Below are 18,605 nucleotides of genomic sequence, written 5' to 3'. Positions count from 1 at the left end.
GAAAGTAAGTGTATCTCAATTTTGAAGTATTGTGATTATACGTACTGTTCATACCTACTAATTTTGTCCCCTCTTCCTGAAGGTGGGGACTCCTACGCTTCATCTCTAGCCCACCCAACAGTGCTCACCACACTGTACTCAGTGGAGAAACACTTGCTGATTAATTTTAGGATCTCAGTGACTTACTGTACTGCACAACATACAGTGTTAACCAAATAATTTAGTGTTCATGTTGTGACATACGAAAGAAAAAGTAATCCTATCCTAAAATAGCTGGAAGACTAATAATACAACAAAAACAAGAAACCTGAGCCCAAGGGATATATTATCACTCTACCAAAGGTAATTCAGACACCATTAGAAAAGAAACTCAATGATATTTTAGTTTGGGCAAGTATACTATTAACCTTAAATATCACTATTTAACTTAGAATATCCAGAGGGCAGGGAGGTAGAAGGAAGCGGTGAAGGTGGAAGAAGATATGGGGAGTATAAATGGTAATGGAAAAAATAAAAAACGCATTTAAAAAACATCTGGCATAATGACTGACTTACCCGAAGATTTAGCTTATGCCGGAGATCTATCAACTGCTGTGGAGTGAGGTTGGTTATCTCTTCATGCTCATTGTAAAAATTTTTTTCAAATGGTGGATAGTCAATCTGCAGGTCCAATTATTCAAAGTTAGTCTAGAATTCAAGAGTCAATCCTGTGAGTTTGATTTTAATGCAAAATAACCTTTTACAAATATTACATACGTAAAGCCATAACCAACTAGAGAACAAAGGAGTTTATTCATGACACGCCCCCACAATGCACAGCCAGCACCTTCCCCGAATCCCATTTTCAACATAAACACTAACCTGCATTCTAAAGAGATTCTTAAGAACACACTTCAGATTTGAACAATCTTTTTTTTTTTAAGGGAAATTTACTTTTTTTTTAAAGATTTTATTTGTTTATTTATCTTTAGAGGGGAAGGAGAGAGGGAGAGAAACATCAATGTATGATTGCCTTTTGTGCGTCCCCTGCTGGTAGTTAGTCGGCAAGAAACTGGCCCCCAACCCAGGCATGTGCCCTGACTGGGAATCGAACCGCGATCGTCTGGTTCGCAGGCCCGCGCTCAATCCACTGAGCCACGCCAGCCAGGGCTGGATTTGAACAATCTTAATGCAGATTAAAGAATCTCTCTCTACAACGCCAAAGGCCTCAGATTTTAAAGTATTTTAAAGGAGATAGTCTACCCTATAATATTTATATATTTTGGAGAAAGCTGTTCATGTAGCTCTAGACATTTAAAAACATTTCTAGTATTTCCTTTGGGGAGAGATCTGTGTTCAGAGGAAGAGCTCCTTCTTTGGGGGTGGTGGGGAGTGGGGAACATGGAACTGTTTACATAACTGACCAAGCATTTCCAATTTCAAAGAGGGAAGAAGTAATTTCTGCTATTTTTCATAGCTTCCTGTACTAAGAATACAAAACAGAAGCAAACCATCACATATGAATGTGGCTACATGATTTTCTTTTTGACAATATGGTATGTCTATAATAAACTTTTTAAAAAAGAAGAATGTAAGCCTTTGCTAGATGGTCAAAATTTTCATAATTCTGGTCCTGGCTGGTGTAGCTCAGTGGATTGAGCACGGGCCTGTGAAGCAAAGAGTTGCCGGTTTGATTCCCAGTCAGGGCACATGCCTGGGTTGCAGGCCAGGTCCCCAGTAGGGGACACATGAGAGGCAACCACACATTGATGGTTCTCTCCCACTCTTTCTCCTTCCCTTCTCTCTAAAAATAAATAAATAATTTAAAAAATTTTCATAATTCTGGATATAACCCAAAATTAATTATTAACAGGCAGAAAATTTTTGTTATGCACCCATAATGCTGCACATAACGGGATTTTCTTTAGCCTCCTCTCTTTATCAGAATGAACGATCAGTGAGGGCAAGAATTTTTGTCTTTGTTCATGAATTTTACATATAAATATGTAAAATTTTTATTAAAAAAGAACAACAGGTGGAAAGTCAGCAGCCACTGAGGGGGGGCAGATGGGGGGCAGGAGCAGGGTAGGAATAGGAAAAAAAAAACAGAATGAGAAGAAAGCTAGTTAATAGGTAGAAGGGGTATCCTTCCTTACTTCTGATCTCTCCTGGTAGACTGCCCATTACATACATTAAGACCACTGTGAATACACCAGCATGAAGTCTGAGTGCTTTATCAAGTATCTCAAATATTTTTAGTAGATGATTATTTCAAGTACTTATTTGCTTTCCTTATTAGATTTTCACTCTTTATCATGCGTACTTCTTCCTAGAGCAAGTTCAAATATTTAGTTTCATTTGCCACATGTAAAATACCAAGGTATTATGTAGTAACATCTGTGCAAAAGGAAACATTTAAAAAATTGAATAAACTAGTAGTTCTCAAACTTTTTTGCCTTAGGTACCCTTTACACTTAACAAAAGTGAGTTTTCTCTTATGTGGGTTATGTCTATTGCTATTTACTGTATTAAAATTAGAACAAAAATTTAAATATATTAATTCACATCTTTACAAATCTCTTTAATGTCTGACAAAAGAACATGGTTTGGACTCCATGAAAATTGTTGTGATGTGTGCTATTAGTCCATGAAGAAAATCTGGCTTCACAAAGACATCATGTTGGGGGGAAAAATGCATTTATTAACAGCCTTTTCAATTCTTGTGGCTTTTTACTCTTTTTCGATACCATTACTAAAACCCGACAAGAGGTCATTTCATAAAGGTTATTTTTATTGTGTACTCTGAAACCACATCATGAACTTTTCAAACTTCATTTCATTATAACCCACGGGTCTATCATGCATTTTGAATGGAGTCTTGATCCATGCATGATTTTACAACACCGTGCACTGGCCATTTGAAAATACTGGTTTACTGAGGTAGTAGGCAGATCATTCAAATGGTGAAATTTCATTTTATATATTTTTAAAAACCACAGTTATTACCACCAATGTATTACAACAAAAATAAATATTGGAAAGCTGTCAAGCTCACTGTGGTGAATATATTTCTCAAATTCTAACTTTTGGTTGAAATCTTAAATTTTTATTCTTGTTAATAAACACTCTCAACTGTTTTCAAGTATCGTTCATTTTCTCAAGTGAAAACAATGTTCCATGGAAAAAGCAGCTACTTCAACTCACAACTCAAACACCCAAGCGCTTTGTTAGTACTTCCCATTTTGTGACACGGAATAAAGACATAAAATAAGGGCTGAGACTTAATAAAGAATAAATAATAATCTTTACTATTTCAAAAACATTCTTAAGTGACTGGCTTTTTTTAAAACTGTGATGGCCTGGCAGGAAACAGCTGGTACTAGCGTCTTGATTCACGCTAAGGTGTTAGCAGTTTTATCTACCATTGCTTTCAGTCATTGATGCAAATGCTAACCCAGAAAACAAAAGGCAAAAATCACAATGTTATTATGAAAAGCTTTTTGACTTTGTAGAACCCATCAGGAGTCCTTGGATCACACTTAAAGAACCACTGTTCGAGATCTAGAATCACTAGGGCACGCAAGAGCCAGTCTGCTATCTAACCTCAATGAGATACTGATTCTTTTTCTTCAAGTGCGTACACTAATATTCTTATTTCCTTTTCCCAATTTAAGGAACCTATAATTCCTGGTACCCTCCGAAAGAACAGTCTCTTATCCGCTCCAGATCTGATAAAAATTGTAAAGGTTGCCCTGGCTGGTGTAGATTGAGCACTGGCCTGTGAACCAAAGGATCGCGGTTCAATTCCCAGTCGGGGCACGTGCCTGGGTTGCAGGCCAGTTCCCGGCAGGGGATGCATGAGAGGCAACCATACATTGATATTTCTCTCCCTCTCTCCTTTCCTTCCCCTCTAAAGATAAATAAAATCTTTAAAAAAATTATAAAGGTTTACAGCAATTATAAAACTGCAGTCTAAGGGCCCATTTTGGAAGATGGTAAATGATAGTGTGGAAAAGAAGTACAATTGTTGGGAAAAAAAATTCTTCACATAAAATTAAACATGAATAGGCGATTCAGCTGTACTTTAAACAACATGGGCTGTAAAGCCTGCATCGCTCAGTCACTTTTTCACTCAATCTCTTAGCAGAGCTGACAAGATCCCAAAGAACAAATACTCTCATGATGTTAAGAAGAGTAAGTCAGGAGTATTCAGTCATTGAGAAAACCTAAATATTAATGCTGAAGAAACTGTATCAGCTTGAAACTAGAATCAAATTCAGCAAGAAACACCATACCTCTGAATGATCAATGGGAGGAAGAGGATCAATGATTTTTTTGGAAGGTGCAATTGGATTTCCATCACTATCATATTCCAAATTATCTTCCTCTTCCTCTTGAACCACACCAGCAGTTGGGTTCTCTGCCATGTATCGAAAATAAGCTTCCTGCAGGAAAGCACAAGAACATAATCATACCAAGTACAACCGGGAACATTTCTGCTCCTGTAATTAGTGTACACAGTGTACCAGATGACTGCAGTTTAAATACCTACCAAGTAAGACAAGACTTTTACTAGTAATGATTCCTTTAACAATAGCAGTACTCAGAGGAACAATCAGAAGAAATGAATGAGACAGTTAGTACTATGAAATGATTGAACTTAACAAAAGACTTACAAATCTGCCTGTTCCACATCTTTCCTGGGGTGGGGTGTCTACCTATCCTGCCCAGAGCTGTGGAACACATGCTGTGCTTTACCAATCCAAGTTTAGAAGCTGACACTGATTAGGAGAGTCACAAACCTGGAAAGGGCTACTGCTCACTTTTGTTCCTTTCTCACCATCCCATAACTGAATAATGAGGAAAAACATACTAAAGGTCAATCATTAAATGTTCCATCTTGAAATACAAAAATCACAAACAGAACCCCTAGAAAGAGGTAGAGGTTAGATGTTGCTAAAGGGCATCGGTAGATCACACACTACTCTACTTCCTCATTTATGAGAACAAACATTAATTTGGGTTTAAAAAATCAAGCTGAATAAAGCTAATTGTTTTTGACGTCACAGTTGATCGAAAGTTCCATCTTTAACATGGAGGAAAGCCATGTGAATCTTTATATTACCAATTGGTCACATGTGCAGAAAAGGAGCAAGTCAAAATGACATTCCCTGCTGAATGTCAGGAATGGCCATTTCGGTGAAGGCAAGCTCTAGCTTGTCCCCAGTACAGACTTTGTGGGATAAAAATAAAAGATAGAAATACTGCATAGGAACTCACTTGGTCATCTTCCTCTTCAATGTCATCTCGAATACCCCTGGAAAAACAAGCGGAGAAACAAACTTCCCTGCAAATGTTCCACATACCCAGCTCCATACTTATAGCAGATTAGTGTTGAATTCCATACAGCACAGGAACTCTCAACACTAATAACAACAAAGCAGCAATAAGCACACTATAAACTATCCATCCATCATATATGCGTAGTTTCTATATGCTGCAGTTTGCATTTTTTTTAAAAAAAGGGGTGATATGGTACCCCTAGAAACATCAATTACTAACAAGGGTGTAAGGAGTAAAAATTTCTGAAAACATATACCCAAGAATCCTAGCCTTGTGAACCCAATACAACAAACAATGCAGTTGTAAAAAGCATTTTGTATTTTTTTTTAAATTCTGCTTTTGTTATATGCTAAAAAGAAAGTTGCAATTTTCTTAATGCCCCCAGTTTCTAGCTCTGGGGTAACTGCATTCAGCTAGAATCCTTGGGGACAGAGAGAAAACTAAATCAACTCTTGGTAAGTTTGAGACTACTACTCCTAAGCAGTTCACACAGAGGAGGGGTAAATGTTACCTGCTGCATCTCTCAGGAGCTACTGAAAATATGGTTGCTTAGTTCGCACAACCATCTCTTTCTGATCAGACTTTCTGCCTAATCTAGAGTACTCGCTATTCCTAAGGCCAGCTACACCACCAGTATGGGCAATTGAGAGGATGAAACACACAATAAGCAGCAGAGAGGGCTGAACCTCCCTCCGGCACAGGAACCTTGGGGGCAGGCCTAAAGCACCGATTACCAAACGGAGGGCAAGTCCTACTTGTGTCTGGTAGCAAAAGCTTTAAGAGGAGTGTATTCAGCAAGGGACAGAGAATTCTCTATTCCAGAAAATAATGTATTTCAAGTTCTGATCGACTGCTAACGCATGATGTCACTCCTTAAATAAACTGAATTCTATTATTTATTAATAATATAGCTTTTAAATGACAACCACCATTATTTCTCATAATCAATCCTATGAACCTATTTTATATTAATTATGGAACAAAACTTAGAACAATGAACCCAAACTTTAGTAATTATGCTTTAACTTCCACTGTAATTCATTCTTGAGTTAATTAAAAAAAAACCAACTACAGAACACCAAATACCATTCTACCAAAAATGGTTTTTAATTACTGTAAATTTAAAGACTTTTGTCATCTCTATTATCTGCAGAAACATGTTCAAGAAACATGTTCAAGATATTTCATGTTCAGAAATAACTTCATGTCAAAAAACTTATGTATTTTAATTTTTCCTCTATAAACTTTGGGAGATAGTATTTTTTTTTCTATATAACCTTTGTGAGGGAGAAAACAACTTACTTTACGTTTTTTCTTTCCTTGTCCTTTTCTTCAAGTCTCTTCATGTCTCTAGCCGCCTGATCCTAATGAAACAAAAGGCTATATGGAATAAGATCAACTAAAAAGAAAATTTCTTTACATAGAATTTTCAGATTTGAACAAGGACCATTATACTTTGAGCTATGCATTTTGACAACTGTATTTTTATAGTTTTTCAGACAAATACCCAAATGTTCTAAAAACTTGGCTATACGTGGACTGTACAACTTTTATCTGCAATCTATTACATAGGAAAATCAGTAAAAATGCTTGGTTACTTTTTTTAAAATTGATAATAATCGTGACTATAAACGGCCTAAAATTCAGGCAAATCAGGCTTTCTCCAGGTGCAACTTAAGACCATTTGTGTGACATGACCATTGGGGTTAGTAAAAAGGGGAGATTTCTAGACCTGACTCTGGAAAGGTTGTTATCAACCTGGGACAATTTTGTCCCCATGGACATCTGGGGATGTCTGGAGACATTTCTGACCGTCACAAATGGGGTGGGGGGTGGGGCACAGTGAGAATGAAGTGGAGATTCTTACTAGTATCTAGTGGGTCAAGGCCACATATGCTGCTAAACATCCTACAACGCACAGAATAGTCCCCACAGCAAAGAACCATCGAGCCCCCATAGTCCCAAGGTTGAAAACCCTGCTCTAAACCTACTAAACAAAATCTTTAGGGGTAGAGTTAAATGCGTGTCATTTTTCCATAGACATTTATACAAAACAAACTAATAATCACAAATTTAAATCATCATATTTTTTGGACCATAAGGCATAAAGTTTTAGAGGAAAATAGGGAAAAATATTTGAAGCAAAAATGTGGTAAAATATTTAATAACATAAATAACATATTTCACCAATGTGAATGTAAACAGAATTCAACAGCAGCATTAACAACCATTTTTCCTCCCAAATTGGGTGGGGGGGTGGGGGGAGGAGGTCATGTAATCTGAAAAATACAGCAATTATTTGTTTTATGTGTGTGAAAACCAAGTCAGAAGAATTTTTCCCGAGGTTAAACACATGCTACAGAGCTGTTTCTTGTTATAAAGCAACATGAAACTTTCTGACTTTTTTGATTAAAAAAACAAAACAAAACACTGCATTAAACCTGACATTGTCAGGCATCCTATCTAGTCAAGTGATCCTGGTAAAAGGAAATTACTTTAAAAAGAAGTATTATACACAATGTACTTTTCAAGGGATTGAACCAAATATGAGATATACATGGTAGGGCAAAAGGTTTACAATTATGAGTGTGCAAAACTGAGTTTATTCTTACATGATTATTAACTATACAATTTTCCATATGAACAACTATAAACCTGCTTTTGCCTCCACTTGTATTTCAGGCTATAACTGAAGTGAAGATGACATAAGCAATGTAACATAAGGAATGGGACACAAACCCTTATGAAACATTTCTTAAGCCACACAAATCTTTTCTGGGGGAAACAAAGGATAAAAATAAATCCCTGTTTTGAGTTTTATCACTAGAAAAGTTTACATATATCAAAGATTAGGAATTTAACACATACAATACTTCAGCAACAACTCTCTCTCCAATATCAGACAATATCCAGTATCTCTGTTCCAAAATCAGCAAAACCGCTTCAAATCCTATACCAAAAAGATTCCAGAAGAATGATATCATTCAAAAAGACTGAACCTCCAAACGGCTTCAACTACTTGAAATGCCAAGCAAGAGAATACGGGCCATCCCTGGATACTCCTACTCAGAAAGGGCAATGGCAGGCTGCACTACCAAACACCGAATCTAAATTTAAACCTAGAAACTGAGCTGATTTTTCTTCTAATTCATCACTAGGGATAGCTCAAGAAATAATGAGAAACACTGCCCTTTGAGAAATGTCTATATCTCAAGAAAACGAAAAACATATATACGTAAGTAAAAAGATATCTCAACATGACAGTCTTATTTTCTGCCTTTACTTCTAAAGAGAACCATTTAACATATTTACTAAATCATTATCATGGTACAAAGCACATGTACATTATGAAGAGCTCTGGTAAGTGTTAGGGCATAAAAATACGCAGTGTTACAAGAACTCAGACACAAAACGATACTCCAGAAAGAATATGGGCTTTGGAGTTAAATCCTGGCTCTGCTAACCTATTGAGTGCATATTCTTCGGCAAGTAATTTGAGTTGTTCTAAATCAAAGGTAGGAAATTCAAACACCTAATGGGTGCCAATCACAATGAATGAAGTGAGCCAGGATAAGAAAAGGTGTATTCTTTTGACAGACATGCTTTACTTGCACTTCAGTAAGCAGGAATATTCTTCTAAAGCATGCTTTAATTTTTCTTACATAACATAGCCCTGATTCTTTTATTTTTTGATATTTGATAAGAGGCCCAAGCCTAGAAAAGTATAAGAAATACTTATACTTTTTCCTCCACTATAAGAAAACCACAATGCAAGTGTGACAATAAATGGCTCTAACTGGTGGCCTCTATGTCAAAAGACAACAGGGATTGGTAGAACTGTGGTGAACCAGAAAAAGCACGCCTTGTCTACAGAAAGCAGTCATTTGCTCAGCAAGAGCCTGCTTTTTCCAAGAAAGAATGCAGGCTTAGTATTACCAAATCTTCCACTTTTTGAGAGTCCAAACTTTTAGACAAAATCTCCTGATCTTAAACATGTCAGTTCACATTTTTAAAAAGCTGTGTCTAGGCCAACCAAAAACACACCCACATTGGGTTCTTTCTTTCCCTCCTTCCTTAGAAAGATGAACTGAAGACTTCAAGTAACAAGTACGTGAGTAATCTGGAAGGACTCTATTTCATAAACAATGAAGTGACAGTTTTGAACATGGTAAGAAACATGCTTTAGTATTAGTCTAATTACTAACTATATACCACATAAATGAGAGAGCAAAGGGCCTAGAGCAGAGAGAATTTAGACCAGGCAAGAAAAAAGGAATAAAAAAAGATGAACACAGCGAAAACAAAAAGAACAGATGCAAGAGAAATTGTAAAGATTGACAGAGCCCGCAAATGAGTGAAGGTAGCATGACGTACTAGAAAGAACTAGGCTATCAGCACCACTAAGCAAGTAAAACTGAACTATGCAGCTCTGCTACATAGTACCGGTGTGATCTGGTACAAAGGGATTCAAATTCCTAGGGTTCAGTTTTCTTACTAGTTAAGTAATTACATTTATATATTTTCTTTCTGCCTATTCCTCAATGTTATCCTGAGGGTAAAATGATCTAAGTGATGAACATGCTTGATCATCAGTTCAAAAGCAAGTGAGAGGGACAGGTAACAAAAAGTTAAAGCCAAGGTGACTGTGTGAATATTGGTGCCATTAAGAGGCATAAGAAGAAAAAAGACAATGCACCGGTTTCATTGAAACCATTTGTCACACTACCTAAGTATTCAGAAAAGACAACTTCAAAGTATGGAGAGAGTTTCAAGGTGTGAGGAGCACATACCCATATAAAAATGGCCAACATGCTTCTAGAAAAGTAGAGCTAAAACCAAGGAGAGACCTAAAGACATGACCTGTTCATACCGAAGTTAAGTTGTAGAAGTGGATGAGATCCCTAAGGAATGTATACAGTGAACATAGCAAATCACTAGAGAACGGCAGAATTATATTTGAAAAACTACAAGAGAACCACAAGAACAAACAACAGTCACACAGATATGTAATGCTATTTTTGGTACAACAATAACACAGTAGCCACATTTTTTAAGAGTTATCTTAGAGATACAGAAATACAGATGAAATGATTGTTTACTTTAAAGTAATCTAAAAAGAGGTGAGAGATGAGTTAGATAACAAAAGTTAATAGAAAAAGGAGGAGTGAAAGGTACATAGGGTGGGGGTTCATTTTATATTCTACTTTTGTATGCATTTAATTTTTTTCTTAATAACAAATAAGTAAATAAGTAGAAAAAAGTCAAAGCTGGGAGAAAAGGTCAAAATTCAAAATCACAAGCGCCTACTGAGAAGAATTTTAGGAAAAGTGGTCACAAGTTTCAATTACTACAGGGAGGTCATGAATGTCGATGGTAAGAAATACTAAATGTTGAAAGTACAAAATTTGTAATTTTAGCAAGTCCCTTAAATTTAATTGTCTCTCGTATGTATTTCATAAATATAGGTCAAATGAGATAATACTCATTCCATTTAAGAATATACCAAGAATTATTAAAATAAAATACACACAAAAATCTTGAGCTATTATGTTCAAGGGTCACGGATCAACTGGAAGTTTATTTAAGAGTAAGAGAGAAAAATCCTCCCCCAAAAGGGCCAGAAAGCAAATTCTGAATGAGGACTGAATAGTAGGTTAATTTGGGCTCCTTCTAATTGCTGAGCATTTTAATAAAACAGAGTTGATACTTGCTTCCACTTCAGCCATGAATGCCTCCAAGGGATCATCATCACTGTCAGAATCTACAGGCTTGGAACGAAACTGCTGGCGAGTAGGCGAGTTTTCAGCAGGAATATAAGGCAAATCAACATTGCTAGAGTCTTCTTCCTCATCTTCAAAATATCTGAAAATTAAGATGCATGATTGGTAAAGTCAATGTTTAGTCTGGGATCAGTGAATTTTTCATTTAACAGAAATGTTTATTATGATATACATTACTATTAAGAAATTTAACTATGTAGGTTAGAGACCTCTAGGCTTTGGCTAAAGACTTAATAATTATTACTTAATACAAGCAAAATTCTAATATTGCCAAAAGCAGAAACAAAACAGTCACAGCAGATTCACTACTTCAACAGTGGCTGTTCAAATTAATTTTCAGCTGTAAAATTTTCAGCGCAACAGTGTATCACGGTTGGATAAATAACAAATATTAAAGAATGCATGCTATAAAATTTTTTTCTTTTAGATTTTATTTATTTATTAACAGAGGGAAAAGGAGGGAGGAAGAGAGGGAGAGAAACATCAATGTGTGGTTGCTTCCCACGCACCTCCCACTGGGGGATCCAGGCCTGCAACCGAGGCATGTGCCCTGACTAGGAATCAAATCAGCAACCCTTTGGTTCACAGGCCAGCGCTCAGTCCACTGAGCCACACCAGCCAGGGCGGAAAAAAATTACTTTCATATGAAATATTAAAAACCTATTTTATTATTATAATCCTTTAAAAATTTTTAGAGAAATGTTCATTAGGCTAGGGACTCTTCCATCAGAAGTTCTGGGCTATTTTCTGAGGACCAACAGAAAACTTCTAGAATTTAAAAAATTGCTCAATCCCAAACCATTTGTCACACTACCTAAGTATTCAGAAAAGACAACTTCAAAGTCTGGAGAGAGTATCACTTTCTAACTAACAAAAATCCCAGAAATGGCTATAGCTCTTTATAAACTAAAACAAAAAGCAAACACATTGTTTAGACCTTATCTCAAAATTAAATAAAACAGTAATATAACCAGATACTTCATAAATTTAAATACAGTATAATTATAAATAGTGAAAGTATTATAAACAAATAAGTGTAAATAAATAATTGCAGTGTAAAATTTTAAAGCATTTCCTCTTTATAGGAATTTTTTAAAAAGCTGTTATGTGCTATACACACGCGCACGCATATTCATTTACATAGGTTTCATTTAACTGAATATAGATTTTCATTTAATAAAACACGTCCCTGAACTGGTAAACTGCTCTCTAGAATAATGACTCTTGACTTCGTTGATCCTTAAACACCTACTTCTGTATTGAATTCCTGAACGCTGTAACAGCTTTTTACAATGCTGCTGTTGTACTTTAAAAACTCCTGATATTGAGGAACTATTTTTTAATTAAAAAAAAAAAACCTCCAGCAGTGTCACAACCGGGTAGAAATTAATAGCAGCAAGCAATTCTTCAAATTTAGCAAAGACAGAAATTATACAGGAATTAGAACTCAAACCTTCAAATCCCATCCTTCTATAATAACCACCTTATTAGACAAAGTGAAAAAAGATAATTGCTAAGTATGTTTCCTGAGAACTGTGGGCAAAAATCTGAGATTTTTCTAACACTATTAATATCTTACAACATAATAGTTTTAAGGACTTGGGTGTTGAGGCAAACTGTGTCTCTACCAGTTCTGACAACTGCCTGTGTTTACAAAACAATTTATATGGTGTCAATAAAAGACTTCCGTAAAGACCACCAAAAATCTCTTTAGTCATATCTAGGTTTCAATGACCTCAAATACTTTTTGGAACAAGTAAAAGAATAAGTAAGCACACAAGTATTATATTCCTTACAAATAATTAAAGTGACAATTATTAGCAATCTTATTAGCAAGAATGCAATTCAGTGAGATAGCCAATTTAAGAAGTCATATTATTTGTTCAGGAAATAAAGTGGTTTTTTGCCTTAATTTCTGCTGACAAAATGAATTATCTCAAAGCCCAACCTTTGCTAAATTATTAAGAATTACCACTTACGCATTTTCTTCATCAAAATTGGCTCGTTTAGATCCAATTTTGTAGAAAGAAGGGAGCTGTGGTGGAGCCGACTTTCCAAATCCGGAAGAAGAACTGGTTGCCCCAAAGGCACTGTGGGATTGTTGTGGGAGTTTCGGTTCCTCCTTCTTTCCAGCACTGATGGCAAAACCTCCAAAGCCAAATCCCCTCTTCGTGCCAGGGCCACCTTTATTCCAGTTCATGGTGTCAACAACTGATCTGTTAGTGACAAGATACATTAATATAAATTTAACTTTATAGGTAGCCCGTGGATTTTGTCTTTTCCAACTCTACCTACAATTTCATTTTAAACTTTTGCCTCTCACTTAAAACTTCATCTTTGTATTTCAGATATGCAATATGCTAATCTCAGCAAAATGGCTACATTCTCTCAAATACGTTATTTTTCATTGCTGTTAGAGAGAAGAGAAGGGAAGGGAGAGGGGAAACACCAAGGTGAGGCCACAAGAGAGAGAAGCAAAAATCAGTTGCCTCCCACCCTGGCTGGAATGAGCACGGGCCTGTGAACCACATGATCACAGTTCGATTTCCAATCAGGGCACATGCCTGGGTTGCAGGCCAGTTCCCAGCAGGGGACTCACAAGAGGCAACCATACACTGATGTTTCTCTCCTTCTCTCCTTCCCTTCCCCTCTAAAGATAAATAAATATATAAAAATTTAAAAAAAATCAGTTGCCTCCCACACACATCCCAACTGGAGATCCAATGTGGAGCCTAGGTGATGTGCCTCGACTGGGAATCAAACCCATAGCCTTTGGTTATAGGGTGACACTTCAAACAACTGAGCCATACCGGCCAGGGCACAAGTTACTTAGGTTTTGTTGAAAAGCAGGAAGCTCATAAAGCAAACAAAAACAAAATTTTAAAATACCTGGTATTTCCTCTCTCTGTAATTTTGCTGACCCCTTGTTATTTTTTCTACATCTATATACATACACACATAATTTAACACAAAACTAAAACCCTATTGTACATATTTGTTTCAGTTACTGATTTTTCCCCCTAATGATACACTATGAACATCTTTAAACACCAATAAGTGTACTTCTCCACTGTTTTATGATGTTGTGAAACATATCATATAGCTATATCGTTGTGCACACCCTTAATTACTTCTTTAGGATCAATCTTTAAAATGTGATTGCTTAACCAAAGGGACTATGCATTCTAACTTTTAAAAGTGCTAATTACCACTCACATTTATAAAAAATAAATGTGAATCAAATAAGAATAAAACAAGGTGGATGATTATGATTCAACATAATTCAATGTAAAAGCATGAGTTAATATACACAAATAGCTGGAGGGCCGTTAATCAAAATGCTAACTGCAGTTATTTGATTTTTTTACTTTCTTCTTTGTATTAAAGTTTACCACTAATAAAAATTAAAGTGTTTGTAATGGACTCTGAAGCCAATGTGGAAAAGAGTTACAAAAACAGCTTTTTATTGATGAAATTATTGAAGGGACAAAGAACAACATGCTCTACTTTTCTGGTTCTGTGACCCTCCCCCATACACACCTTACAGGTTTTGTTGGAATTATTATATAGCAGTTAGTTCAGTCTGCTTAGTATTCAATTTGATTTATGTCAAACTTCACCCTTGGGCCACCATTAGTTCCAGATTGGGACTGTCTTCACTCATTTTGGACTTTCCACAGAAGTTATTGCATGGCTAAAATAATTACTTGATGAGTACCTGTTTGCCTAAACTTAATTAAGACCATCTCCTGCTGTCTTCAGGAATCCTTTAATGGAAAGAATTCTAATTCTAACCTAAGTCCAGTGAGATGAGATTCGGTAAGAATAATAAGCAAGCAAGATGTTGTTAGTACCATGGAACTAGGGAAAGTCACGTCCAAGGGAGGTGAGCATTCAGATGCTCAGCAAAAACCCTCTTCCACATTCTTCCAGATCCTGGCCCAAACCCTCTTGATGCACGTTGCTGATTCTGTCATTCCCTTCAATTAGTAACTCTTCAATTACTTAAGTAAGCCTGGAAGAAGACTCCATTGTGGCAAAAAACTACTTTACCATTCTTATCTCCCAGGATTTCCCCACCTGGTTTCTTTGGTAAATGCTCCTCCCTCTACCTGGATTCCCTCCCCATCAACTCTCTCATTACATGTACCTACCAAAGTCTTATTCTTCAAAGCCCATCTCAACGCCAACTGCTAGAACTATGACAGGAATGATTCCACCAGAGAAGTGCCATCTCCTTCCTCAATTTCCCTCCGTAGTCCTAAAACACCCAACATTTAATCCTATTTGTGTCCTTGTTTTATCTCTCCAACTCCGGGTTATGGGTTTCATTCGTGAAGAAACAGGCTTCTCCATTTTGTTTGGAAAATGGAAGAGTATATATTCACTAATCAAGTTTATTCAATACAGGAGACTCAAGGGGATTTACAAATTGGGCAAACAGAAAAATTAAAGATAGTATAAGGTCCTACTTGGGATGATTCTAGCACTAAAATACTGCGATTTAGTAGGAAATCATAATACCATAGTAAAATAACACAAACTATGGAGTGAGACTATGTTCAAACTCGAGTTTTACCATTAACTCGATATGCATCTCAAGGAAGTCACTTAGCTTCTCTGTGCCTCAGTTTCCTCATCTGTAAGATAGTAAGAATATCACCTACTTCACAGCTGGTGTGAGAAACTGAGTTCATACACAAAAACACATTTACAACATAGTAAGTACACAATGTTTATTAGGAGTCATGTGTATCATTATTTTTGTCTCCAGAAATCAGTTTCTCTATTGGTAAATGGAGAATATCAAGTTACACTTCTCAGATCTCTTTTAACTCAGGGATTCCATACATAAGTGCTACATGACACTGAAGATGTCAGAGATCACCATCAGCTGACAAATGAGAATATGCTTCATAAGGGAGCTAGAACCCATGGGAGGCACAGAAAGATGCAAGCTGGGTAGAGAAGTGTAAAGGATGACATTGTAGGGAAAAAAGCTAGACACAGCAAAGGCTAGAAAGTTATAATAAATGTGGAACATAAGAAAGATAAATTGTCTCGAGTTTATATTTTGGACAATGGTGGAAAATAAATACAACTGATTATAAAACCACATTACCTTATCAAAACTTTTGTTTTGGGAGAGAAGCATTCTGGTGACATGTGATTAGCATCCACCTAATAGTATGCCTTGAGAACATTTCACACACCATAAACCAGCCAGTTCATTAACAAAAATCTGTACAAGGCCTAAGAATTTCATCATTTTCTTCTAAAGCCAAATATAAGTTAATGCTGGGTTATACTTATTTTAGAAGCATCTTTCCTTTCCGTTAGCTTAGAGAAACTAAGAACTAATTATGTGAATAGTACCAAGTTGATAAAAACCAAAATAAAAACTGTACTCCATGAATTATACTAAGTTTTAACAATACATTCTAAGTCAGATCTTACCACTCCTCTGCTCAAACCCTCGGATGGTTCCCATCTCAAGCAAAGCAAAAGTGAAAAAGCCTCACAATAGCCTAAAAGGTCCTGGCTATTCTGCTCCCACCCCCAATTCTTTTTCTTTCCTGACCTTTTATCTCCTAATACTCCCTCCTTTGCTCACAGTGCTACAAGCACACTGCTCTTCTAATTGTTCCTCTAACAGGTCAGCACTGTCCTCTTCCAGGCCTTTTACACATGCTGTTCCCTCTGCCTGGAACATTCCTTTCCCCAGACACTGGCTGGGCTCATCATTCCTCACCTGCTTTTAGACGGCTTAGCTTATCTATACATTTCTTATCTATGAATACATTCCTGACCACTCTCTTTCAAAATGCAACACCTTCCCATCTATCTTTCCAACTGTATTTTTTCCTAAGGCACTAATAATCTTCTAACATACGGTAGAATTTATATATTTGTTTACTGTCTCTCTTCCTCTCACTGGAAAGTTAAGTTTCAAGAGGGCAGGAGTCAGAGACCTAAAACAGTGCTAGGCAATAGACACACACACTAGACATCAATGAGAACATTTCTTAAATGAATGAATTGCAAATTAGGCCATATAATGCCCCTTCTAAGTACAGGAAAACACAGCATACTTTCTTTTTCACTGAGACTCTAAAGATTAATTTTTGTATGAAACATTTATTGTTCACCTCCAATGTGCCAGAACCGTGCTTGGCTCTGGAAAGTTACAGTGAATACGAAATAATCTCTGCCTATTGGGAGCACCGGGGTGTTTATATGGGGGAAAAGAAATACAGAAACAACGTTACCCCAAAACAAAACACAAAGAAGCCAAAGGCAATATTTGGAACCTGAAGGAGGGGCAAAAGAGGAACCGCTTCATTCACTAAGGTGACAAGGAAGGTATGATTTCCCCCAAACTCTCGACTACTAAAACTTCTCTCTATATTATTTGTTCGTAAACTTGCAACTCCATGTAAATTATTTACTCACATCAGACAGGCTTTTAGGTAGGCTGCAAAAAAAGTTTGGGTGACGATGGTTATGCTAATAACTATCTGCTGAAGGCTGCACGAAGATCACCGACTTTGTCTCTCGTCTTCCGATTTGGCAACTTTTGCCTACAGGCTCCCTCCGACTAGGAGGCTTGCCTCCATCACCTGCTGCCGGCTAAAGTCAGAATCCCCCGGTGGCTATCCCTACCAAGGAGCTCGGCACCTTGCAAATCCCTTCCGCAGCCAAGCGAGCGGGCGCCGCCTCGGGAAAGCCGCCAACTGGGCCTCCGCAAGAGTTACGGGAGAAGCGGGAGCCGTGGGAGGGCGACACGGCACGGAAGGACCTTTGGGGGCCCCAGCCTCGCACTCCTACTCCTCGCCCGCTCCCTGGGCCTCCGGCGCCCAGGCGCTCCGCTGACTCTTTGTTAAGTGAGGCCGCGGTTCCCCAGCCTTCCCTAGGCCCTGCAGTTGCCTCCAGTGTCATCAAGGGGCCGCAACTCCGCGTCCAGACCCACCTCGCACATACCTGCTGCTATAGAGACACCTATTACTTCCTCCGACGCGGGGAGAATCCCACGGCCCAAAGTACGCGCGGACCGGGCCGCGTCCCTCCCTCTCCGCCCCTTTCACCGTCGCTGCCGCCGCTTCTAGACCCGTTGCCGACTGTGGGGGAGGGGGAATACAAACCTGACATGCGCACTGCAGAGCGCGGGCCGAAGGGCGGGGCCTGAGTCTACGGCTGCCGGAAAGGGCTATGGGCCCTTCTGGCCTTTTTAGCTCCGAAATGCCTCGTTAGGCCCCTCACACACTTTGACTTGGGCTCTGCTCTTGGGTGAGGAGTGTTCGTGGCCTGTGTAGGAAGTAGGCCTGCGAATGAAGAAGGAGTACCAGGGACAGGAAGCCGCCCAATTAATTCCAAGAAAAGGGCTTCGGCGGAACCGCATATACATAAAATTGTCGATCCCTTATACTCTGGTCCTTGGCAAATACGACCTGGGTAACATTTCTCCGTGTGCCTCTGGCCACGTGGTTCCAAAGAGCATGGCCA

General features: G+C 37.8%; 1 protein-coding gene across 4 annotated transcripts in view; it reads right to left on the bottom strand.

Moving 5' to 3' along the window:
• DDX42 (DEAD-box helicase 42) overlaps positions 1-18,587 on the bottom strand; it is a 31,713-nt gene extending 13,126 nt beyond the window's left edge. The window contains exons 1-7 of one of the 4 annotated variants that reach the window (XM_037070324.1): positions 18,245-18,587; positions 13,082-13,318; positions 11,034-11,184; positions 6,625-6,686; positions 5,260-5,296; positions 4,275-4,424; positions 556-660 (exon numbers count right to left, since the gene is read on the bottom strand). In XM_037070324.1, the coding sequence (XP_036926219.1) occupies positions 556-660; positions 4,275-4,424; positions 5,260-5,296; positions 6,625-6,686; positions 11,034-11,184; positions 13,082-13,302 (726 nt within the window). In that variant the 5' untranslated portion in view covers positions 13,303-13,318; positions 18,245-18,587. The other 3 variants (XM_037070323.1, XM_037070325.1, XM_037070326.1) reach the window with 3 other exon arrangements.
• Between the last annotated feature and the right edge of the window lie 18 nt (positions 18,588-18,605).

Source organism: Sturnira hondurensis, unplaced genomic scaffold, assembly GCF_014824575.4.
Source record: "Sturnira hondurensis isolate 20B ecotype Veracruz unplaced genomic scaffold, ASM1482457v3 Scaffold0018728, whole genome shotgun sequence".
Classification (NCBI taxonomy): Eukaryota; Metazoa; Chordata; class Mammalia; order Chiroptera; family Phyllostomidae; genus Sturnira; species Sturnira hondurensis.
Note: the sequence above shows the minus strand (reverse complement) of the source record. Positions and strands in the feature narration are given on the sequence as shown.